Source organism: Thunnus thynnus, chromosome 17, assembly GCF_963924715.1.
Source record: "Thunnus thynnus chromosome 17, fThuThy2.1, whole genome shotgun sequence".
In the NCBI taxonomy this organism is placed as follows: Eukaryota; Metazoa; Chordata; class Actinopteri; order Scombriformes; family Scombridae; genus Thunnus; species Thunnus thynnus.
Genome location: NC_089533.1, coordinates 26,709,564 through 26,730,848, shown reverse-complemented (window position 1 = coordinate 26,730,848; position 21,285 = coordinate 26,709,564). Strand labels below are relative to the sequence as shown.

Here is a 21,285-nt window from a genome sequence, read left to right as displayed (position 1 = left end):
GTTTAATGCGCCTGCAATGTAGGCTCATAAGCTATCTGGACCAACTGGGAATTTATTTAATTTTTGTTGTTAGAAAATACCTTTTTAAAATTGAAAGAAAAAAATTATATAATGTATATACAAAAAAGCTCATATTTTACTGCTTAAAATTGGCTTATCAATAGTTTATTGGACGTTGGACCTTCAGTAAGATTATTTTTCAACCATACATTTTTTGATGTTGTTAAAGGTTTGTTTTCATCAATAATTACAGCAAGAAAACAGCTGTAACAGCTGGCAAACACACAAAATTCAGATTTTTCATCATTTGTGTTAATAAGACTAATCATGTGTTCATATGAATTTTTAAAAGAAGAAGATTGGGCCTTTGAATTCCCCCTTTAAAAACATTATGCAGCAGATGTAGTCTGCCCAGTTGTCATGGAATTATAGATGTTTAAATGTTCATTTTTCTGAGCATTTTCAAGGCTTCTTGTCAATGTTGGCTTTAAAGCTGAGATGTATTCTTGACCTTGGGAGCAGCAGCAGGCAAAACAATCTCACCTCAAGCCAACAACATTTAAGCCAGCATGAGCAGGAGAAGTCCTTCGAGTGCAACATTTACAATTGTGCAAATTAAATCTGCTAAGGAACATGTTGTGATGCTGTTGAAAGCTCCGGTTTTCAAGGCCACAAATGAACTTTAAAATCTCAGTAACCCTTTTGTTTTAATATTTTATTATCATGTACTTTGTAGCACTTCAGACTGAATTTGTATATAATTCTACCCGCAGCTTGAACTGTTGTGTTGCACAGTGGTTAATGCGTACACATGTTGACAATCATCAAGCTCACAGGGGGCCTGGCGCTCACTGCGGCTACCCAATCAGGTTCTTGCGGTCGTTAAATGTTACTGTAGTTGGTGCTTGACATTCAGCTGAAGTGGCGACATAACTGCAACAATCAGCACAATCAATAGGTTAGGGCTTACAGCAGTCAGCCCATATGTTGATCAATACATGACTATTAGTTAACGTCCGATTCTAATCACTAGGCTCTCATTAAGAATCATCTTTCAGCTGCACAGCATCCTGCAGCGCTACAGCGTCAAATGAAAGTCATCGTTTCCACACAAAGCTGCGAGTGCTTGGTAGATTTGTGGTTCCCGGCCACATGATTCATAGTCACCAAATATGACCCATAAACACCCCAAACACACACACAAACACATGCCTCAAGTGCTGCAAATATTTGCAGTGAGGTCAGCCTGGATGGTATTATCCAAACAGAATCTCAGAGTGGAGGATTCTGTCTTCATCTATGAGCAGAGAAACTTTGCTCAGTGCAGGTGTACATGGCTGCCAGAGTTATCACCTGCTGCTGGGACTCCACCTTTATTTCATGCTGTCAGTCGGACTTTATAAGGCTGCAAACTTTCAATCTGCTTCTTTCATTCCCCTCCATCCACTTCACAAAGACAGAATTTGGCTATGACTTAGAAGTGACAGTCAGACTTCACTTCATCAGCTGCACAAAGCTGTTTTGAAGTTGTTGTATATTCTAAGACTAATTGAGACTCTTTGAACCAAAAAACGGTTGCAGATTCAAGCTGCTCAGGTCTGTTCACTCCAGCAGAAAATGTTTGGCTTCTGGAAGAATGTGAAAGTTATTTTATCACAAGTAATACCATTTCAAAAGGTTCCTGTAGTTTACAATGCACCACCTTAGCACTCCCTAATTTACACACAGGTCCAAAAGAAATCACAAAATATAATGTGAATGTTCTTGAACCTATTTTACTATGGTCATGATCCTGGTCTCTTCATTTATCTGTTAAAGTGGTGGCTTTTTGTCATTCAGACAGAAGTGTCTTTAACCCTACGGCTTTATTCAGGCGTGATGGGATATTTACTGAAAGAGATGCTTATGCAATATTTGGAACCTGGTGTGTGAGACGGAGCAGAGAGAGAGTAGAGCAAGTTAAAAATGTTATGACAGCACGAAAAGAGACTTTTTGTTCGTTCACAGGCTGAATCACTGATGGATTTTAAATGTATTTTGCTGTTGAAGCCTTAATTAATGACCATTGTGAACACAAGTGACAGTCCATCATTCCTCACAGTGAATCCACTGACACATTTTCACATCAGTTTCATAATTTAACGTTATTAGAAAGCAAATTCCGCTGCTTGTTTTACAACGTCTGACATGTACAAGCACTGAATGACAGGATGTTTAGTTGGAACTTTTGTTTGATTCCTATTTACTCACATGCTGCATGTATCTAAAGCATTTCACTAGATATTCATTTATTCAACTGTTGGCATCGATGCAAATTGAAAAAAACAGAGAGGGCGTGTGAGGGTTTTTTAACCTCCTCTGCTCCAGTCATATCACAAGGGGAAAATCATTTTTATAGACTCATCTGATATGAGAAGATCCATCTCCTCAACACCTGGCTTTTTCACAGTGTTCCCAAATTAATTAAACCGATTTTGTGCACAAGAGATGATGAGATATTAAATTTATTATAGTGATATTAGAAAGGTGAAACAAGACGCACACATTTCTCTCTCTGCATGTTTTTACTTGTGCTGCAGTCTTTAATTCAGACTTGTGTCTAATGAAAGTCACACTGAAATGTTTCAGGTCCGACCTCGCAAGATTGCCACCGTGACTTTAATAAAAGTGACCAGGGTGCTTACTGAGACATGAGGCTGAATTGTTAAATTGCCATCAGATTAAAGTAAAGGAGTGTATGTGTGAAATAGGAAACACAATGTAACCACAGCTACAAGGCTGGACCCAAATGACGTAATGATAACAATTTTGTCAAGCTGAACACCCAAAAACGCCATTTAGAGACTCCAAAAGGACACTAACAACAGTATGGGTCATTAGAGCAGCAGTGAAATATCATATATTTTAGCAAATATCAACAAAACAACAAAGACTTTACTGACTAGCTAACTGGCCAATAGTTTTGTTTTGTTTTTTACAGAGAGCCTTTGCCCACACAAGACAAACAACAGATTTTAAAATACGTTGTGAAGATGTTGTGGATGGCAGGAATGTCATGTGGTTGTAAATGATCCCAGCAAGAAAAATAAAAGAGGAATAAGGGACTAACCTCCCACTGCAGGTGAGGTGGAATGTTTCTGATCTGCAGCTTCCTGGTCCTGTGGAGAGAAAAAGAAGGAGAGGATGTTAGGAAGTTAAAAAAAAAAACCTGCAAACAGAAAGACAAGTGTCTCAGCGGTCAAATACTGTGTGTGTGTGTGTGTGTGTGTGTGTGTGTGTGTGTGTGTGTGTATGTGTGTGTGTGTGTGTGTGTTGGAAGTGGACACTGCTGACAGGTGTAACACTTTACCGGATGAGAGAGTGAAAGGAAGACGAGGGCACTGAATGAAGTCAGAACGTGTCTTGAGAGACAAACAAGTGGAGAGAGGAAGAGAGTCTGTTTGAAGTCACTTCCTCTGGTGCGAACACTAAATCAAAACGGTGTACTAACACTCCATCCATCAGCTCTGACTGGTTCAACTATCACTACCACTGACCTGGTCGCCATACTTCATACACATCACTGCTTAACCACATTGTGCTAAAAGTTTATGTGTCAAACATGTTTTTTTGTGTTTTGATGTCATTAAAAGTGCTCACTGAAATGTTGCTTTTATTTTTGGTGCAACATTTCTTTGTCGTTCACCTTAATAAAAGCTAAAAACTCCCATCCAATGCTCCAATAAGCATCTTTTTGGGGTTGCTAACCCTAACACTGGATGGGTGTGTCTGCTCCTTTACACTGACAAGACACCCAGGTTGTACTGTACCGGGCTTGTTGTTACAGTCTGAAAGGGGTTAGGAATCTCTAATGAAGTCTGAATTCTCTGCCCAGCCTAAGCTTTACCAATCTCACATCATGGAAACTTCTAAGACACCCCAATTATATCCATGGTCATGTATCTCACATATCACAAACTGTACAGTACCATAACTATTTCATCTGTACGATGCGTCCAGTGTGTGTGAATGAACTGTTTATGTGTACTTTGTCTGCAAACTTGCGCGCCTCAAATTGCCCCTTGACAGATAAATAAAGTATTCTTGAATTGAAGTGAACAGGTGTCGACTGTCACACATCAAATGATGCAATGCAGACAGCATGTGTTCTACTTCAAGCCTTTTCAACTGTAAGTAGACACTCCTTTTTGGCATGTTTGAACACACACAATTCTTGCCAAAAGAAGACAACTTCGGCAACAAGAGATCTCATATTTACATCTACAACTCAACAATACTGGTACCCAGAGTAAAAGCCAGGCTTTGGAAATCCATTCAGGAAGAGCCAACACTGTTGGCTTGTTCACCTACATTGATGACTCAATTCTCGCTCGGGATTTCTCAACTTGGGAAACTCAACGTTAGGCCCAAATGCTTCTTTAGAAACAAACCTTTTTTGCAATTTCAACCACTCACAGATGGAGCAGTTGTGCATGAGCAAGTCGGGTGGGCACTCTGTGTCTTTCTCATGGAGATAGTCTTGTATCATCCCGACGCGTTGCCCATGAGGTCCTGATATCCCTGCACCATCTGTACCACTATCTCTGAGCAGAGAAACTGCTAGAAACGTTTTGTTCCTGGCTGCTATAAGGGTTCTGAGTCTGACCATCAAAACATCTCTGCAGATGGGGGTCGGAGGGTTGTCTACTTCCCCATTGCACCTCATCTGACATCACAGTCCAGCTGCTATAGTCCGCCATTACAGGGCTTGAGCTCCAGTTGTTGGAGAAAACCACTGAATCAACAGCAAAGCAGTGGGACAGCGTCCTGTTCAACCGCCCACACACAGTGGGGGAAGGGTGGACTGCTGATTAGAAGGGGTGGCAGTCGTATGTGTGTGCAAGTGCATCTTAATCCTGTATTTCTTCCAGCTAATGTGTTTGTATCAGGTTGTGAGCAGGTGTGGTTTTGCACATTTGCTATTATCACTGTAACCGTGCCTTGTGAGTATGTTTTCTTGGCTGCATCTCTTCTTTAACCACTTCTCTATTGCATATGGATGTCCCTCCTCCCCCCTTCTGCATTCAATACATTAGTAACACAAAGCGTCCTTCGTTTTCTTGTGACCTTCTTGGGGTTCAGTTCTTGTGTTTTCTTGGGAACTCTGGGACTGTTCCATCACAAGAAAAGTGCAAAATGATTTAAGGTTAGGGTTAGGGTTTTATTGTTTTTATAGCATTTTTTTTAATTGCTCCCCTTTACATAAAGTAATAAAATAAAAGTACATACAGATTTTATAGCATTGATTTAAGTTGCTTAATCTCTGTAGCTCAGAGCTACAGAGCTGTCTTACTGAAAGTAGTGCATATGTAGTAAACCACACCAATTTCCTTTTCCTTTGTGTCATGGCTCAGGTCCCACCATTTGCCTGAGGAAGACCTGCAGTTGGTCCAAACGTCACAAATAAATTAAAGGGAGCTCTGATTCAGTGTGCGAGTACTCTTTGTATCTAGTTCAAGTCCCACCATGACATCAAACCCCAGGAAGGTGTATCATGGTGTTAAATCACTGTTTGGAACAGAGTTGTAGCTAATTGATACTCAAGAATCAGGCCATTTGTAATGGTTCTTGATTTCCATCCCTACACAGGCCTATTTTTCCATCTGTTGCATGTGTGATACACAGTCTTGGCCTCCTCACTGGAGCTGCTTGTATTGAAGAGCTGTAATCTACTTTGCTGACCTCACTGGTAATCACTTTGGTGATTCCATCTTTACCACTCCTTATCTAATCCTGCACCCCATCCAACTGAGCATCAATGACCCTATACCCCAACAACAACCAACCCCCCATCTCCACCTCCCATACTAAGCTCTACCCAAACCCCCAGGAGGCTCCAGCACAGATGAATAGTCTTTTGTGCATCCAAAATACCTGACATCCCCCAACCAAAAAAAATGTAAAAGCCCTTTGATCCTCAATCAATGCTCGGACCGTCAGCTATATCACCAACTCCACCCCCCATCCCCTCCAAACACACAGAAATCTGACCCCTTCTCTACACCTCTATATGTGTAACTTCCACCGTTCACACCAAAACCTTCATGACCGCCACACACATACGTATGCAAGGTTCCACCTTATCAACACATGAACTCCCCATTATCCTCTCCAGCGCCATTCCATACCATCACTCCAGTCCACCCCCCAACCACACACACACACATCCCCACCCCCATCAAGCCACCATCACTGAACTTGTTTGACCCCTACTGTCGCCGCCTGCTAACCCATGGCCTACACCATTGGCTGAAACCATGGCAACAGGTTAGGAATGGGCGGGCAAAGAAGATGGATGGGCGGGCGGATGGACAACAAAACAACATGCTTCGCATTTGCTTACCCGCTTGTTCACTCATCTGTTGTCTTTTTAAAAAATGTTTTTACACATCTGCCTTCTACCTTTATTGGGGTGGTCTGGCCCGTTTGCTCTCTCACCCTCTGTCAACCTGAGCTCTTTGCTAAATTAACACTAAATCACAATGATTACATACTGACCATACATGTACTTATCATTAGTATCAGGTACATTGATGCCTCCTTGAAAGAGTGACTTCTAAATAATATGATTTAATTCAAATGAAATTAATTGTTTTCTTGTTTTTGATTGTACAAAATGACAAAAGACAGTAGTTCAATAGAATTATAAGTGAATAACATAATGGTCAAAATGTCCCATTTAAATAAATTTCCACGAGTGAAACAAAAACAAAATCTGGTCTCAAATCCTCATCCCTGGTTCATTGTTGATATGCAATGATGGAAAAACACTGTCAATGAAGCCTGAAAATGTGTGAAGTCCAATGTAAAAACTGGAGTTGTTGAGGTTCCCTCAGCTGTGAAGGCATTAAATCCATGCTCAGCTCCAGCCTTCAGCAGAACAAAGGAGTGGAGAGAAAGAGGAGAAGGAAGAAAAGAAGCAAGAGAATGGAAAGAGTGAGGTCCTTGAGGAGGAGGTGCAGGAGAGGAGCAGGAGGAAAGGCTTCGCTTCTAGGAGGGTCAAAGGCCAAGGGTCAGAGCTCTTAAGACCAGACAGAGGGGGCCCTGGGACCACAGCGAAGCATGTCTGTGTGTGTGCCCTACATTTTCATATTCAAAAGAATGCAACGTGACCCTAAATGACTATCAGCTAGAGGAGAACACACTGAGTAGAGCATGTAAGAAGAAACCATGGATGAGGAAAGCAAGAAGAGAAAGAAGAAGGCAAAAATAGGAGGAATGACAAAATGATGTGGACCAATACACCTGTATGGTCAGACCTTTGACCAAAAAAATAAATGTGACTAAATATTGATTGTGATGGTTTGTCTAAATTAGTGAGAGTTGGCAAAAGACGTGGGCTAAATATGTCATCTCTATCAATATGATCTTTTAAAAAGGAAATCAACAATCAGCATGCATCCTACTGCCCCTAACTCTAATCAGGTGCAGCGCTGAGCGCCCACATCACCAGGTTCCAACACCTTTTCAAAGAGTCAGTCTTCTACCTAATGATCTGCAGAGTGATACACGCTCATTACGACTGTGACATAGAGACATAGAGCTAATTGCTTATCACACTTCCAGACAAGGTGCCACTGCAAGACTAATTGCTCCAGATTGTTGCCCGGTGTCGACCAACCAACAAGACGGACCCCATTTGATTAGTTGAGAACTGCTGTCAGTTATTAACAGGGCACTCATGCTGTGGGTGATGCTGTTGTTCTTTTGCTGAGTCTTAACATGTGCTGTATTCAGTTAGTAAAGTCTTAAGGCACCAGTATGCTTCAACCGAAGTGTTTGTCAGGTGGTTGTGCAGCATCTCAAACCCCTTCACAACACATCTTACCAACGTCGGAATTACGGTGGTGGGGTCTGACAATTATTGTAACCTTACCAAACAGACAATCTAACAATCCCACCCACATTACGCAGCGATTGGCCAGGTGTGTGGAGTCTGTGGAGAATGCCCTTGAGAGGAGACTGTTGCTGAAAGTGTAAGTTATCCCCATTTGTATGATTCACCGCTTTGAGACTACAAAGATTCAAACAAGACAAAAAATTCTTAAGAGATAACAGGGAGGTAGTGAGATGCACCCGGGTGGAGGCTATGATGACAGGCCTTTCTCCTCTTTGGCTTGAATGTGGTTGAATGATATGTTGGCCAACCTAGTTTGTGTATATATTTACAATTCAGTGGTGAACAGCCTACATGAAATGATGAACAGCATATTCAAGCTGCTAATAGCAATGAGCAATGCAGTTTATTCCTGTCATCTGGTATATGCACAGTGTGGTGGCTTTTCATTGGTTCAGTTTATTAGTGGCCAATGACCACACAAATGCAAACACCTGGTGATTTTTTCTGACTTTTGGCACATGTGAATTTGATGTCGCGTGGCAACACAAATAGCAAATACAAGCATACAAGCTTTTCATGAAATTCATGATACCGGCATGTAATTTTCAGGAAAACAACAATTTCACATGTAATACATTTACTTATTTACTTACTTTAATGCACGTGTGGTTTGTCACATTTGAAACAGCATTTCATATACAATGAATTCACATGTATACAAGTATAATATTTCACATGTGATATGCCTTTTTTCAGCATCTTAGGATTCATCATGAGTTATAGAGAGCTTAAAGGCCTTCTGTTGCTCAAGATGCAAGTTATATTCTTCCGCTGTGATAACCGATGAACCAATGTATTTCTGTTCGCACAGCACTGTGGGCCATGAATGGACCTCTGGTGACTTATTGATCATGTTGCCAACAATGAATGCACAGTACAGCACTGGCCACTGCTCGTTGTGGTTTACTGGCTTTCCTATAAACATCTACATCCATCCACTTGGTGTTGTGTAGCTTAATGAGTACAACGCTACCATGAAAGTTTCTGGGAAACTGTATGTGTGTGTGTGTTACAGTATGGTTAGCAGTAGTGCTTCTTTTAAGCTGATTAAATCTGAGAGAGTCAGACAGAGACAGATTATGAGCTGAAAAGTCAATGAAAACTGTTCCCAGCAGTCTAGTAAAGCGGTACACACATTCATATAATAACACACACATCAACATGGGCATGATGCCATTCACAGCCACACAGTCCAAAGTTTTAGATCAAATAAGATTATGGAAATGGGGGATAATGTGTGGCTGTTTGTGTGCGCGTGTGTGTTTCTTGGCAGTTTTACTACTCCCAGTGGGAATTTTCAAAGCCAAAAAAAGGCAAGTTTGACGGGTTTGACTGACATCTTTAACAGCAGAGCGTATGCAACCCAGATGGAAGGTGTTGACTAATATCTTCACTTGCTAAATCAGGTAAATATTCATTAATATTGATGAGACAGATATTTGGAAGGTTTTTAGTGTGCGAGGAAAGAAAGAGAGGTTGAGCTACAATAGGAGAGAATTTTTACAGTTTATCTTTTCTTTATTTTCACTTTGAAAATGACTTAATTCATTTGTGTTGAATAATCTGCTGCATCAAATCAAACGCATGGAAGCAGGGCTACAGGGACCAACGCTCAGTATACTTCAAGTGTTCAGATAACAGGCTTCACATTCAGTCAAACAGACGTCAAGATGATGCAACTGGACGGGCCTGACTCTCTGAGAAACACTCCCGGTAAAAGGAAAACAAAGTGCATACAAACTCTTCCAGCTGACTGCTTCACAAGTGCTCATCGATACATTGCAAAGCCTTTTATCCACAGTTTCACTGCGTCCAGCATTAGCAGCCGTCTGCAAGGGTCTCAAGTGACCTCACCAACAAACAACGTGATAAACCGCGGCACCTCAGCACCAGACTAAACAAATCAGCATAACAGACTCAATAAACAAAGCGAAAGAGAGCTGCGTGGTTTGAGCTCGGCTCTGCCCGATTTCGAGGCGACCTTCTGTTTTCCTGTCAGTCACAGCTAAAAGTTAAGGCATGTTTATCTTCCGTGCATGACATAATCGGTATGTAGTCTGGATCAATAGGAGAATGTTTCCACCAATACCAGTTGAAACAAATGTGATCACTTAGACCACATTTGGAGGTGGTCAGTGACACGTGTGACTACTTGCGTTGAGTAATGCGTCTCTGACCGTACCGTAGGTCAGGCTCCGTAGGATGCCTCTGCCGCAAGAAACTTTCCGAACACACTGTTGCCAAACAACTCTGACGCTGTTTTGAGGTCTGTATTGGAGATGTGGTGTTAAATGGCCACCACAAGTCTCTTCTCTAGAGGGGTTGAGCCCGAATGCATATGTGTTTTATCAGCAGCCACCGTTCCCCTACGGATGATCAAGTGTGAGCAAAGAGCTGGTCACAGAGTGCTTATTTGCCATTACACATTAGAATTAGAGTGTTCAGTGTATGTGTGAATGAATCTTTGACAGCAAATCATCAAGCTGACCTGATTGTGTTAAATCATCAGCATCACTGACAGTCAGTAGCTTTTAGCAGGGGAGCTCCCCTCACTTATGACTGAAAGTACTGTTGTCAGCACGGCCGTGATGTATTGTGCTGTGTAATCTAAGAAAACAATCATGCGATAACTGTCGCAAATAAGTGGCTGATTAGCTATTAACCTAATAAACAGTACATGTGCAGTCCTAGTTTTTGATTGTGATGGATGTAAAAGTTTGAGCCACTAAACTTAAGACTGAAGTGAAGCAGCGCCGAACCACAAAGAGTTAAAAATGGTGACACGATCGCTTATTGACAGACATCTCATATAAAAACGCCACACAAGAGAAGTTTCCCTTTAAACGAGATTTGATTGTTTTACTGCTCAGGTCTCATCTGTAATAATAGTTTAGTAAAGCACTTGAAACACATTTAGAGACAGTGGCGTCCAGTGTAGCCATTACCCGCTACGCAACCTGCTCTCAAATGCCCCCTAGCACCAAGCAAACACTAGCAGCAGGCTAGAAGAGCACAGAAGTGCAGGGGGTTAATATTTTATAAGAGCTATCAAGCCAGCATAAAATCACAGATGAATTTTTTATTGCTAATGGTGAGGAGCGAGCAGGTCGAGGCAACCAAACACCATCATCCAACATTCATACTAACGTCGTTAAAAGCCAAATTCCTCTCATCTAACCCCGACTACCTGTCTTCCGTTCAGCTTAATACCTTCCTAGCTCCACCTACTGACACTTCCAGCTAACACCACTGTCACCGCTGTGGTGTCTGAACCGCTGAGGTGGACGTTTCAGCAGGATCTGATAAATGAGGTAAATTAGATACTGCATGAATGGATATTGGTGCAGGGAGAAGAGAGTTAAGGTCAGGTAAAGAAAGGGTCAGATGGAAGATGCAAGAGCTGCTGTTTGATTCTACTACAGGTGATACAGGTCCAACCTAAGCATCAAAAAGTGATTTCGTCAGTTTTCATCCACCTGTTTATTAGAAAAGTTGGATGCAATTACTTATTTTCTCTATGAAGAGCAACAATACGCCACAATGAACCAAGAGGCACAGGAGGGTTGTTAGCACTCTTTTTATAGGTGATCTTATTGCGCCCCCTGCTGAATACTCACAATAGTTAAAGGAAACACAAATTCATTTGTATTCTCTTTTTCTTGAGCAAATGTACTGAATCTTTTTTCCCTCATGTACAGAGTGTGTCCAGCAGTGTCCCATCTATCTTCTCTCTTCCTACCTCTTTCTATCTCTTACACACTTTCTTCCATCCCCGTCCCTCCCTCCACACCCTCTCCTAGAGTTTTTCCTCGCAGTGGATGTAACACTGTATGAGAGCTTTAAATAGACAGCAGGGGCAGGAGGTGGATGGAAAGAGGAAAACGAGTAGGAGGAGATGGTGAGGTCGGGGGTGAGGAGGTGGAAGAGACAGAGAGCGAAAAAGGGAAGTGAGAGGGACAAACGCTAGAGGAGAGATTCCATGCTGGCCACCTTGAGCGGAGCGGCTCAGTCAGTGGACGTGACAGTGTACTGGGCTGCCGCCAGCTGTAAATATGTGTAAATTCAGTGTGAGAGTGTGAAAAAGAACAGTGATGGAAAAGAGCAAATGTGTTTTTAAAAGGGGGGAAATCCAAACTAAATCACTAAAGGGCAGAGAAATGGTGCACTGCTTTCTCTGGGTTAGTGTTCTGACAGCTGATGTCACAGCCATTACATGTCAAAGTCAAAAGTAGTCACTACATCTCACATGAGAGACGCCACAGTAGGCTGGTCGGAGAGTTTTTGCCTTACAGGCAGCGCCACTCCCTTTGTTAACAATGTCTGCCATCTGCAGATTTTTTCATATGCATACCATTTCCTAGTGTGATTTTAAACTAATAAAATAGTTTTAAATAATAATGTACCTTTAATTCATTTCAGTCAGTTTGTACATCTTCAAGCTTCCATTCTGGGATATTGCCTCGCTGTGCACCAACTACCATTTTTCTGGATTTAAAGCTCCATACCATCCCACCTGGGAGCTGCCCCATATGACCTCAGCCAATCAGAGCTCTGCTAAATGCCTTGCCCAAGGGCGCTTTGACAGCCATTTCTACAGAGAATGGCAGCATTACTAATTCAGCTCCTGAACCTGCATCCTCCTCTCTTAAACAGTGACCATTCACTCACAAGCCCATATAAGCTACACAGTACCACATCACATTTACAGTAATCATATTTAATGTGAAAAAATGTTCGCGCCTTTTTAACCACTCGGCAATATTGGAAAACAATACATAGAGAGAGGGACAGAAACATAGAGAGAGAGAGTGTTGCCCTATCATGACTGTCATCACTCCTCGATTGGCCAAGATTTATAGGGGAAAGGTCATCTCACTCGCTCGCTGCAATCCCATTGGCCCACTAAACCCTACTTAAGGGTAATTTTATTGTCCAATCAAAACTTACTGATGCCACCATGAGCATTGGTGAGTAAGCTGACAGCTCAGATGCTATCTGCAAAGGCACTCAAGTATACAATATTTATATGCGTGTGTGTGTGTGTGTGTGTGTGTGTGTGTGTGTGTGTGTGTGTGTGTGTGTGTGTGTGTGTGTAAAAATCACGAATACCCATCCCTTATGTTTTTTTATGGCATGGTATTAGAAAAGAGGAAAAAAGAAGACGGTAACAGAAAAAGAGTTAAAAAAAAAAATCTGTAAATATTATTTTATAATATGTCATAATAATGATTCTTATTACGATTGTTGATGGACACATCAAGACAATAAGTGCGAGTCTTGCGGCTTTAAGGAGAAATGTGCTGTTTGTAATAAACGCACATAATGATATAAAAGAATGCTGTTTGTACGTTTGTAGATTTTTAAACTACACGAGGACATACGTGGAAAAGAATAGAACAGAAAAATACGCACGCATGATTTGTGTCTCTGTGCGCTTTTAGTAAAAGAGACATAGCCTATATGTTTAGTCTACCGCTGTACAACTGAAAGGACGGTGTGAGAGAAGTTACAATTTAACAAAAGGGTGGGCGACATGTTGGAGAGAGGGAGGCCTCAGTTGTGGAATTCATTTAGGGTAGGGGGGGTACAACAGTATGGGTCAAAGTTCAGGCTCTGTTCTCCACTCTGACCCCGCCTGCAGCTCGTGCGGCAGGCCTCCATTTTGAGGAGGCGAGGGTCTCCATTTTGAGTAGGTGGAACTGACTCAGCCTCGGCCGTTATGTAATTGGAGCGACTTTTTTCTTTTTTCTTTTTTTTTTTTTTTTTTTTACAAATTGAAATACAGACAGAATCCACCTCGCGGATAATTAAGTGACGTTATCACCGCGAGAAAAGGTGCGAACGGGTATTAATTAGGAGAAGACCAGATCTGTCCATTTATGTCTTATTCGGCTCATAGGCCTGTGCTGACATTGAACCTTCGGTGATAGGGAGTTTACTAAATTACAGTTAACAAAACATGTGAAATTATGGATAACTTCTAAATTCTTTTCTATGCATTCTCCGCCAACTGCGGCCTGTTAATTGAAAGGAGCAGTTGGTGAGGTGCTCACACCTTCACCAGCTCTTCCCTGCGCTGTGTAGCGCCTCCTCCCCTCCCCTCCCTCACTACTCGCCATTTTGTGGTGCCTATAGCCATTTCATGTTAAGGACTACTGCTGGGCGGGGGGGAGCAGCAGGCCCGCAGGAAGGCAGTGTAATGAGTCTGTGGTTCTCATTTGTGAACGGAACATTTTAAAACTCGGACTTGAATGTTATGTCCGTATAGCCTTACAACTCATATGCTTTATGTTGTTGGCTGTTCTAAAATAGCCTGGATGAAGGGAGGACACCTCGCTGTCGAACCTTAAATAGGCTAAAGAGTCAAGTTATGGCATTACTGCGCACAGTTCATCTGCCGGGGTGAACTTAAAACAACGATAGCTACAGTTCCTAAAATTGTATGTCACTGCAGTTAAAGTAGAAAGAATATGAGAGGAAGAAAACTAGGGAAAGTCGCTCACCTGCAACATTCTTACAAAACGCAAACAATTAATGGCGGGTAGGTCATTGTTGGTAAGTGGCGAGGCATTTGAATCAGCTCAGAGCAAGGCAGTAACCAGGGCCGTCTGTTCATCTGAAGGTTACAAATCTTATTTTCTTCTGTAATAAACTGATAAACCTCCATGCGGCCGCGGCGAAGGAAGAGATACAGTTTAACATGTCAAAAGTTAACAAAAGCACGCACATCCGAGCGATAAATACTCGATGCTGGACAGAAGAAGGTGTGGAAAACTGAAAAATGGAATCCGCACACTAGATAATGCTCCCATGAACATTTATTAGTATACCACCAACTGACATGTTGCCATTGTCGGTTGGAGGCTGTTGCCCGCATAGACAGATGTGCAAAAAAGCCAGATTTTCTGGTTCAATAAAATGCCATCTCTCTCTCTCTCTCTCTCTCTCTCTCTCTCTCTCTCTCTCTCTCTCTCTCTCTCTCTCTTTCTCTCTCTCTCTCTCTCCCCCCCCCACACACACATAGGCTACATACATAAATAGCCTACATACATGTGAGAGCCAGTAAGCAGCCATCTTGACCAGGCAACGCCCATTTACTACAATGAGTGTGCAGTCACATGACGGGGGAGACTTCACCAGAACAGAGCACATACAGCACATAGGAGGAGGGGGCGATCAGCCCACATGCGCCATTACATGAACATGGGACCATGCAGGCGGTGTGTTGGGCTGTGGGTCGCTTCAGTCAGTGCAACAGCACAATAATGCCTTCATCCGAGCCATCTGTTTTACCTCACAGCTGCCACCATAACTGTTTGGCAGGCAGACAGACAGACAGACAGATAGACAGACAGATAGATAGATAGATAGATAGATAGATAGATAGATAGATAGATAGATAGATAGATAGATAGATAGATAGATAGATAATTGTTATTCGCCTATGGGCTACACAGTTGCTCGATGTAATATTGAAGTCACAGCTGTAGTCTGTCGTGTTAATGTAATAGAAAAAAGTAAGTTATAACATTCAGACCGTTAAAACTGACACACCTCCCTACGTGTGCGCGCACAGATACCGTATCATTTTCAGTGTCCAGGTAGAGGCTGAGATAAACTACTCCACAACTAGTAACTGTCAAATGGAATAAAACACAGAGTCGAGCACAGCTTGTGTTACAACTTATACGATTCTCTTTAATTATCTGGACATGCACACCTTCCCCTCGCTCGCTCGCTCGCTCGTTCTCGCGCGTGCACGCACCTTCTGCCTGCGCCCTCTCTCCGCGCGCTAGAGCAGAGGAGCACGAGCGCGTCTCTCCATTCATAAAGTGCGTAAAAACTACTCGGGAGTTACTACAGCGGCGCGAGGGAAGGGAGGGGCTGCGCGAGGAGAGAGAAAGAGGAGGAGGGGGTTATACTATAGAATGCTCCATGAGTGCTCACGCCTGAAATACAACATGGGCGTTTGGTCGTAGTATGTCAGCGAGAAGAGAAGAAACACTAGATATACTCTGGTTTCAGAACACAAGTGTCGGGTTTTCCCCCTTGCTTTCAGTAACGGGGGCAAAATCACCGCCGCTTTCTATACTGGGCAGGTAAAGAAAGGTTGTGGAATGAATATGGACAAACTAGGTTACTATATGACCACTCCTACTGCTTAACACTGAAACCAACGATCCACTGAATTAAACCCGCAGCGTTTCTAGGAATACATTTGTTTCCAATTTGCAGGCTCAACCGACAAAAGCTGTGATGTGGCAGAAAACTCAAACGGGTGTCGGTTAAAAACAGATTAATAGGCTACAACGTAGTGCCACGTTCTCAAGACAAATTTGACGGCTAATTATCTGTCTTTGTGTCTTAGGAATTATTCCAAAGACTTTGCTTAACCCCGGCTGTGATAAAGAGAACATAAAGCCGAATGAACTTAAAGCAGAACATTACTGCAGCATGGCGGCTGAGGCAGACTGGGTTTAACTGATTAGACAGAGCCATATTACGTTTTTACATCTTAAGACAAAGTGAATAACAGTGTCAGCGAGTATAGCTTATCACTTGGTGTCTTTAATGAGAGGAAACGTTTAGGGATGTATTATTTGAAGATAGGTAAAGGAGGATTCTTCTAAAATTTCAAAACCAGTTCGTCCTGGACGTAAATCAAAGCTTTTTGTTAATTAAAGCAACAAGGTGAACAGTGTGGCCTTAAAGGCAGTAATTCCGACAGGCCACTCCCTGCGGTAAGACTTATAAAATCATCACCTGACAAAAATGTTAACATCTAAATGATTTTAATCAATATTTCCTAGATGAGATCCTGAATGTGATGAACACGTTTTAGACAAAGGAAAGAGCTTTATCTTTCGGGCATGAAGTCAGAGTCATGAGGTAATTATCAGTGATTCTGATTCGCAAAATGATTTAACAGTATTTTACAAATATTTCCAATCTTATAATTACGTCTGTCTGGCTTTTTTTACAATGGGAAAAATAGTAGCAACTGACACAGAGGAAACCAGTGCTCAACCAAAAACAAGAATGACAAGATAAATATATTCTTTCTTAAATAGTTGGAAGATGTCTCTCAGAAAAGGTAGAATAAAAAAAACATTTTTAAAAACTTATTATCCAAAGGCTAAAAGCTGAAGTGTAAATGTACAGAATCACACATATCTGAATGCTCTTTACAGCTGTCAAGACACTAATTATTTCAAATTTAAGTCATGAAAGATTTTTCAGTAAATCCTGATGGTTTGACTACATCACCATCACAAAACAATTATTAGAAACCCAAGATAGCCAATACATAAATGATTATATATATAAGAATCCAACAAATTATATCATGTCTGAAAGGTTGTGAGTAATATAGATATATAAATATATTACACACAGACACACACACTTATATAAAAAATCCAAATCTAAAATTATTCAAATGTGAGTGATAAGTTTGCCATAATTTCTATGTTTTAACTAACACACAAGTGACGTTAAAGTACATTTAGTGCATTTATGAATTACATGTAGGGCTGAGAATAAAACTCAAACATAAATATTCACTATTCATGAAATTAATATTCATGAAAAACATACAATAAGTTTCAGTGAATTCTGACATCTACTCTGACAAATATATAAGAGCAACTAAACGAAAATCAATCATTTTACTGTAAGAATGAGGACTTTAGAAATGATGTCAGCATATGTGTTTTTGATATATTAACATAGCAGACTGTTTTTAACGGATACATATCATTTTTCCCAATATTTTAATTCTTACCTCATAAGGTAGCTTATCTGTTAAGAAGCTCAAATGAGTGTCAGAAATTCAAACCTGTCTATCCTTTTTGATGTGTAAGGAAAAAGTGGGAAAAAGCTAACTTGTATGCAGAATTTATTTTTAACATAGCAGCTGGTTTTACCTCCTGTGGAGGGTCTCAGCTGAGACAGTCATGTGCTAAATTGAGGAGGTTTTTGGTACATTTGGATGTCAGGCAATATGCAGGAAAAAAATATTTGCCAATACAGTGACACTCGATGAAATTTCACATCATTTTAATGTTGAATGTTTAAAGGTGAAACACAGAGAGTCATTTAAGGGTGTTTACTTATCTGTCTTTCACCTGAAATACTGTAATAATGATGTTTCTGTGATCAAGACAATAGAAATTTAATTAAGTCAGAACATTTTAATAATTCTCCAAATTCTGCTGTCTTCTAAAACCAAATTGTACACAGTTAAAAATATATACATCCTGGCAAATAACCAATCTTCATTAATTCATTTGTAATTAACAGATTTAAGGTGGTGAATTTGTAAGTTACAAGCATTTTCTAACAAACTCACTCATATTCTTGCACATTCTTTAAGGATTTCCGGTTGGTCAAAAAAATTTTTTTTTTTTAAAATCAGATTCCATCATTGAGAGTCAGATTTATCGCCTCTCATCTTTCACTTTGAACAGACGTCAAAATGTAAACACACACTCCTCTACGGCAGCACAGTCACTGTCCTTTCTTCACAGATGAGACGAGATGCTTGTGCCAAAAACAATTAGAAAAAGGTTGGCATTTATTTGGGATTTCTGAGGAAAGTTTACTTCCTGAAATGAGAGAATGGAAAGTGGACAGGGGCCTCCCTGCTCCCCTCTTCAAAAACAAAATGGGGGAGAAGGAGGAAGACGGGAGGGAAGGAGGGAGTTCCTGCTTTGTCTAAATGAGAGCCTGTGTGTGTGTGTGTGTGTGTGTGTGTGTGTGTGTGTGTGTGTGTGTGACGTCAGCCTCGACTTTGTTTTGAATCAGCGAAGAACAGGGCGGGACCAAAAGCAGCCTATAGAAAAGCAGCAAGGAAAGGGGCCCGTCTCTAAACCACACACACACACACACACACACACACACACACACACACACACACACACACACACACACACACACACACACACACACACACACACACACACACCTCGCCTCCTTGGATTTCATTCCCTTGTTTGCAGCTTTGAACAGCAGAGGGCCGACTGAGTCATCCTCTCTGCTCTACACTACTGTTCTGACTTCATCACACCAAGTTCCTGCAATAGTACTGAGGAGCGGCTGGTTTTAGTCTTCTTCAGTTCATTTACCTGGACAGACTAGGAAAACATTACAATACATCAAAAATATGCATCCAAATACCTCTACAACAACTACTACTGCTGTGAGTGCAGTGACAATAACAGCAATACATATATTGTACTGGAATAAAGTCTGTGTTTTTGCGTCACACAGTGTTGATGTTGGGCAGAGTCAGTCCAAACCATTTTTGGGCCCCTAGCTTACAGCTCCCCAGTGTCCCTGTAAATATGCTGTGTGATCATACCACACACCAGTCACTTAAATCTAAGAGGGAACTATAAATTATTTCCATGCTGGACAAAAAAAGAAAAAAAAATCTTAACTCAAAGTGCACTTTCTAGCTTTTTCCAGAGCTTTCAACTACATCTCTGTCTGTCTGCAGCGGGTGGTGTTCGCTCACTAAAATTACTAACAATGTTTTAGGTGATTTTTGTAGCGTAGTTTGGAATTTATTTACAACTTATAAACTGTTAAATCTGATGTATTGCGTTGTTTTCTTTTAACAAAAACACAGATTGTTAATTTTACTCATTTATCTTTTTTTTTCTGTGCAGGAATGTGTCATCTGGAAAATTCAAGGTTTGCAATTTGCACTTTTTCTGCCATTTTTGCTGTAGTTTTTTCATGAATCAAAAAGTTTAAACTACATTTAATAATATTTTATTAATGCCTTTGTATCTGCTTTACTGATTTAATTATGACTAAAAGGTTGAAATGTGTGTGTGGCAGATTTTCTTCACTTAGTTCTACAGGCTATTAATGGTGAGAGATTTGTGAAAGTATAAAGTGTAAATCACACAGTAGCTGTGACTTCAGAGGCTCACTATACCGACACACACAGTAAACACCACTTTACAAGTGTGGTTTCCTGAAAAAGCAACATGAGAAACCAGTGTAAAAATTGTTAAAGTTCAAAAAGTTAATTTTTTAAATCAGGCTTGGAATGTTCAAATGTGTAGAAAAATTACAGTTACTGTAATGTAGAAAATAAATGAGCTGTTCCAACAGTGCTCCTTTTTGATTCATTAATTGTTTCATTTTAAAAAGAATCAGAGATAAGAAGAAAAATGGGAAGAATCTTTCCTTTTGAAATTTGTTTAGTGGCTTCTAATTGCATAGCTCTCATCAGTATACGCTCAAAAAAAATTTCAGGGTATTTAAAGCCGACTTCAAATACAAATCATCAGGCAAACTTTCAATTCAAACAAGAACACAGAAACAAATGCAAAAAACAAGTCAACTTTTCCTCATCAATGACATTTAAAACTTGTGACGGGAAATGTTAATTTCAACATCAAGTGGGGCTGAGACGCTGAGAGGAGCAGCATCTAAACTAAGGTCAGCTTTCACTTTTCTTATAGAAAATTGGAGCATTATATCGACTGGTACTCTGCTCGCTTTCTGCACAAGACAACACAGTCCGCAGGCTGTTTCCCTGCCAGCTCAATACCAACACATTGAAGATTTTCACCTTGCTCACACGTTTGGAAATCCTGAAAATGAAGCCTATTTCTTCAACTTTAGTATTCAAAACTGCTAAAATACAGAGTCTGTTAATATGTTGTCATTTTATCAAACATGGACTTTAGTTCCTTAGTGGCCTAAAATACATTCGTGGTAGCTGTCAGTCATCTTGTAAGGGTAGGAGGCGTTTGTTTCTTTGCTTCCCAAAATAATGATTTCTACTGTTGGAACAAAAAAACCTACATTTTCATCTCGTCTAAGTAAGCCATTCAAACTGTCACACACAGTATTTTCTAGAAGGCTCCCACCCGACATCACAATGTACAACTACTGCAACACCTCCCTCCACATACACACATACCTCCAGACCACGTGAGCGAGTGCAGTGGATGTGATATGGCACACCCCCGGCCTGCACACACCCACTTTGGAGAGGGGGGGAGGGGAGGACGGAGGGACTGTGTGTGTGTGTGTGTGTGTGTGTGTGTGTGTGTGGGTCGGTGGGTGTGGGAGGGAAGAGGGAGGTTTAACACACTACAGCGCTGGGGGAGGGGACGACTTCTTCCCTTGCTTCTTCCCTCTGCAGCTCATATATGTCCGCATGTGCGCGCGAGTGTGTGCATGTATGTGTGCGCGTGGCCGCCGCACATGCCTGTGTGTCAGACATGTGACCAGCAGGCATAGCCTCCATTTTAACTCTTTGAGAATCCCAGTGAAGGAGGAGAAGGAGAAGAGGAGGAGAATCATGGGAGGAAAGTTAATAG

General features: G+C 41.2%; 1 protein-coding gene across 2 annotated transcripts in view; it reads right to left on the bottom strand.

The window, feature by feature from the left end:
• The window catches only part of igf2bp1 (insulin-like growth factor 2 mRNA binding protein 1), a 64,969-nt gene that overhangs the window by 19,045 nt on the left and 24,639 nt on the right, over positions 1–21,285 (bottom strand). For both annotated transcript variants that reach the window (XM_067570145.1, XM_067570144.1), the window contains exon 3: positions 3,110–3,158. In XM_067570145.1, coding sequence (XP_067426246.1) covers positions 3,110–3,158 — 49 coding nt within the window. The remainder of the gene's footprint in view (positions 1–3,109; positions 3,159–21,285) is intronic.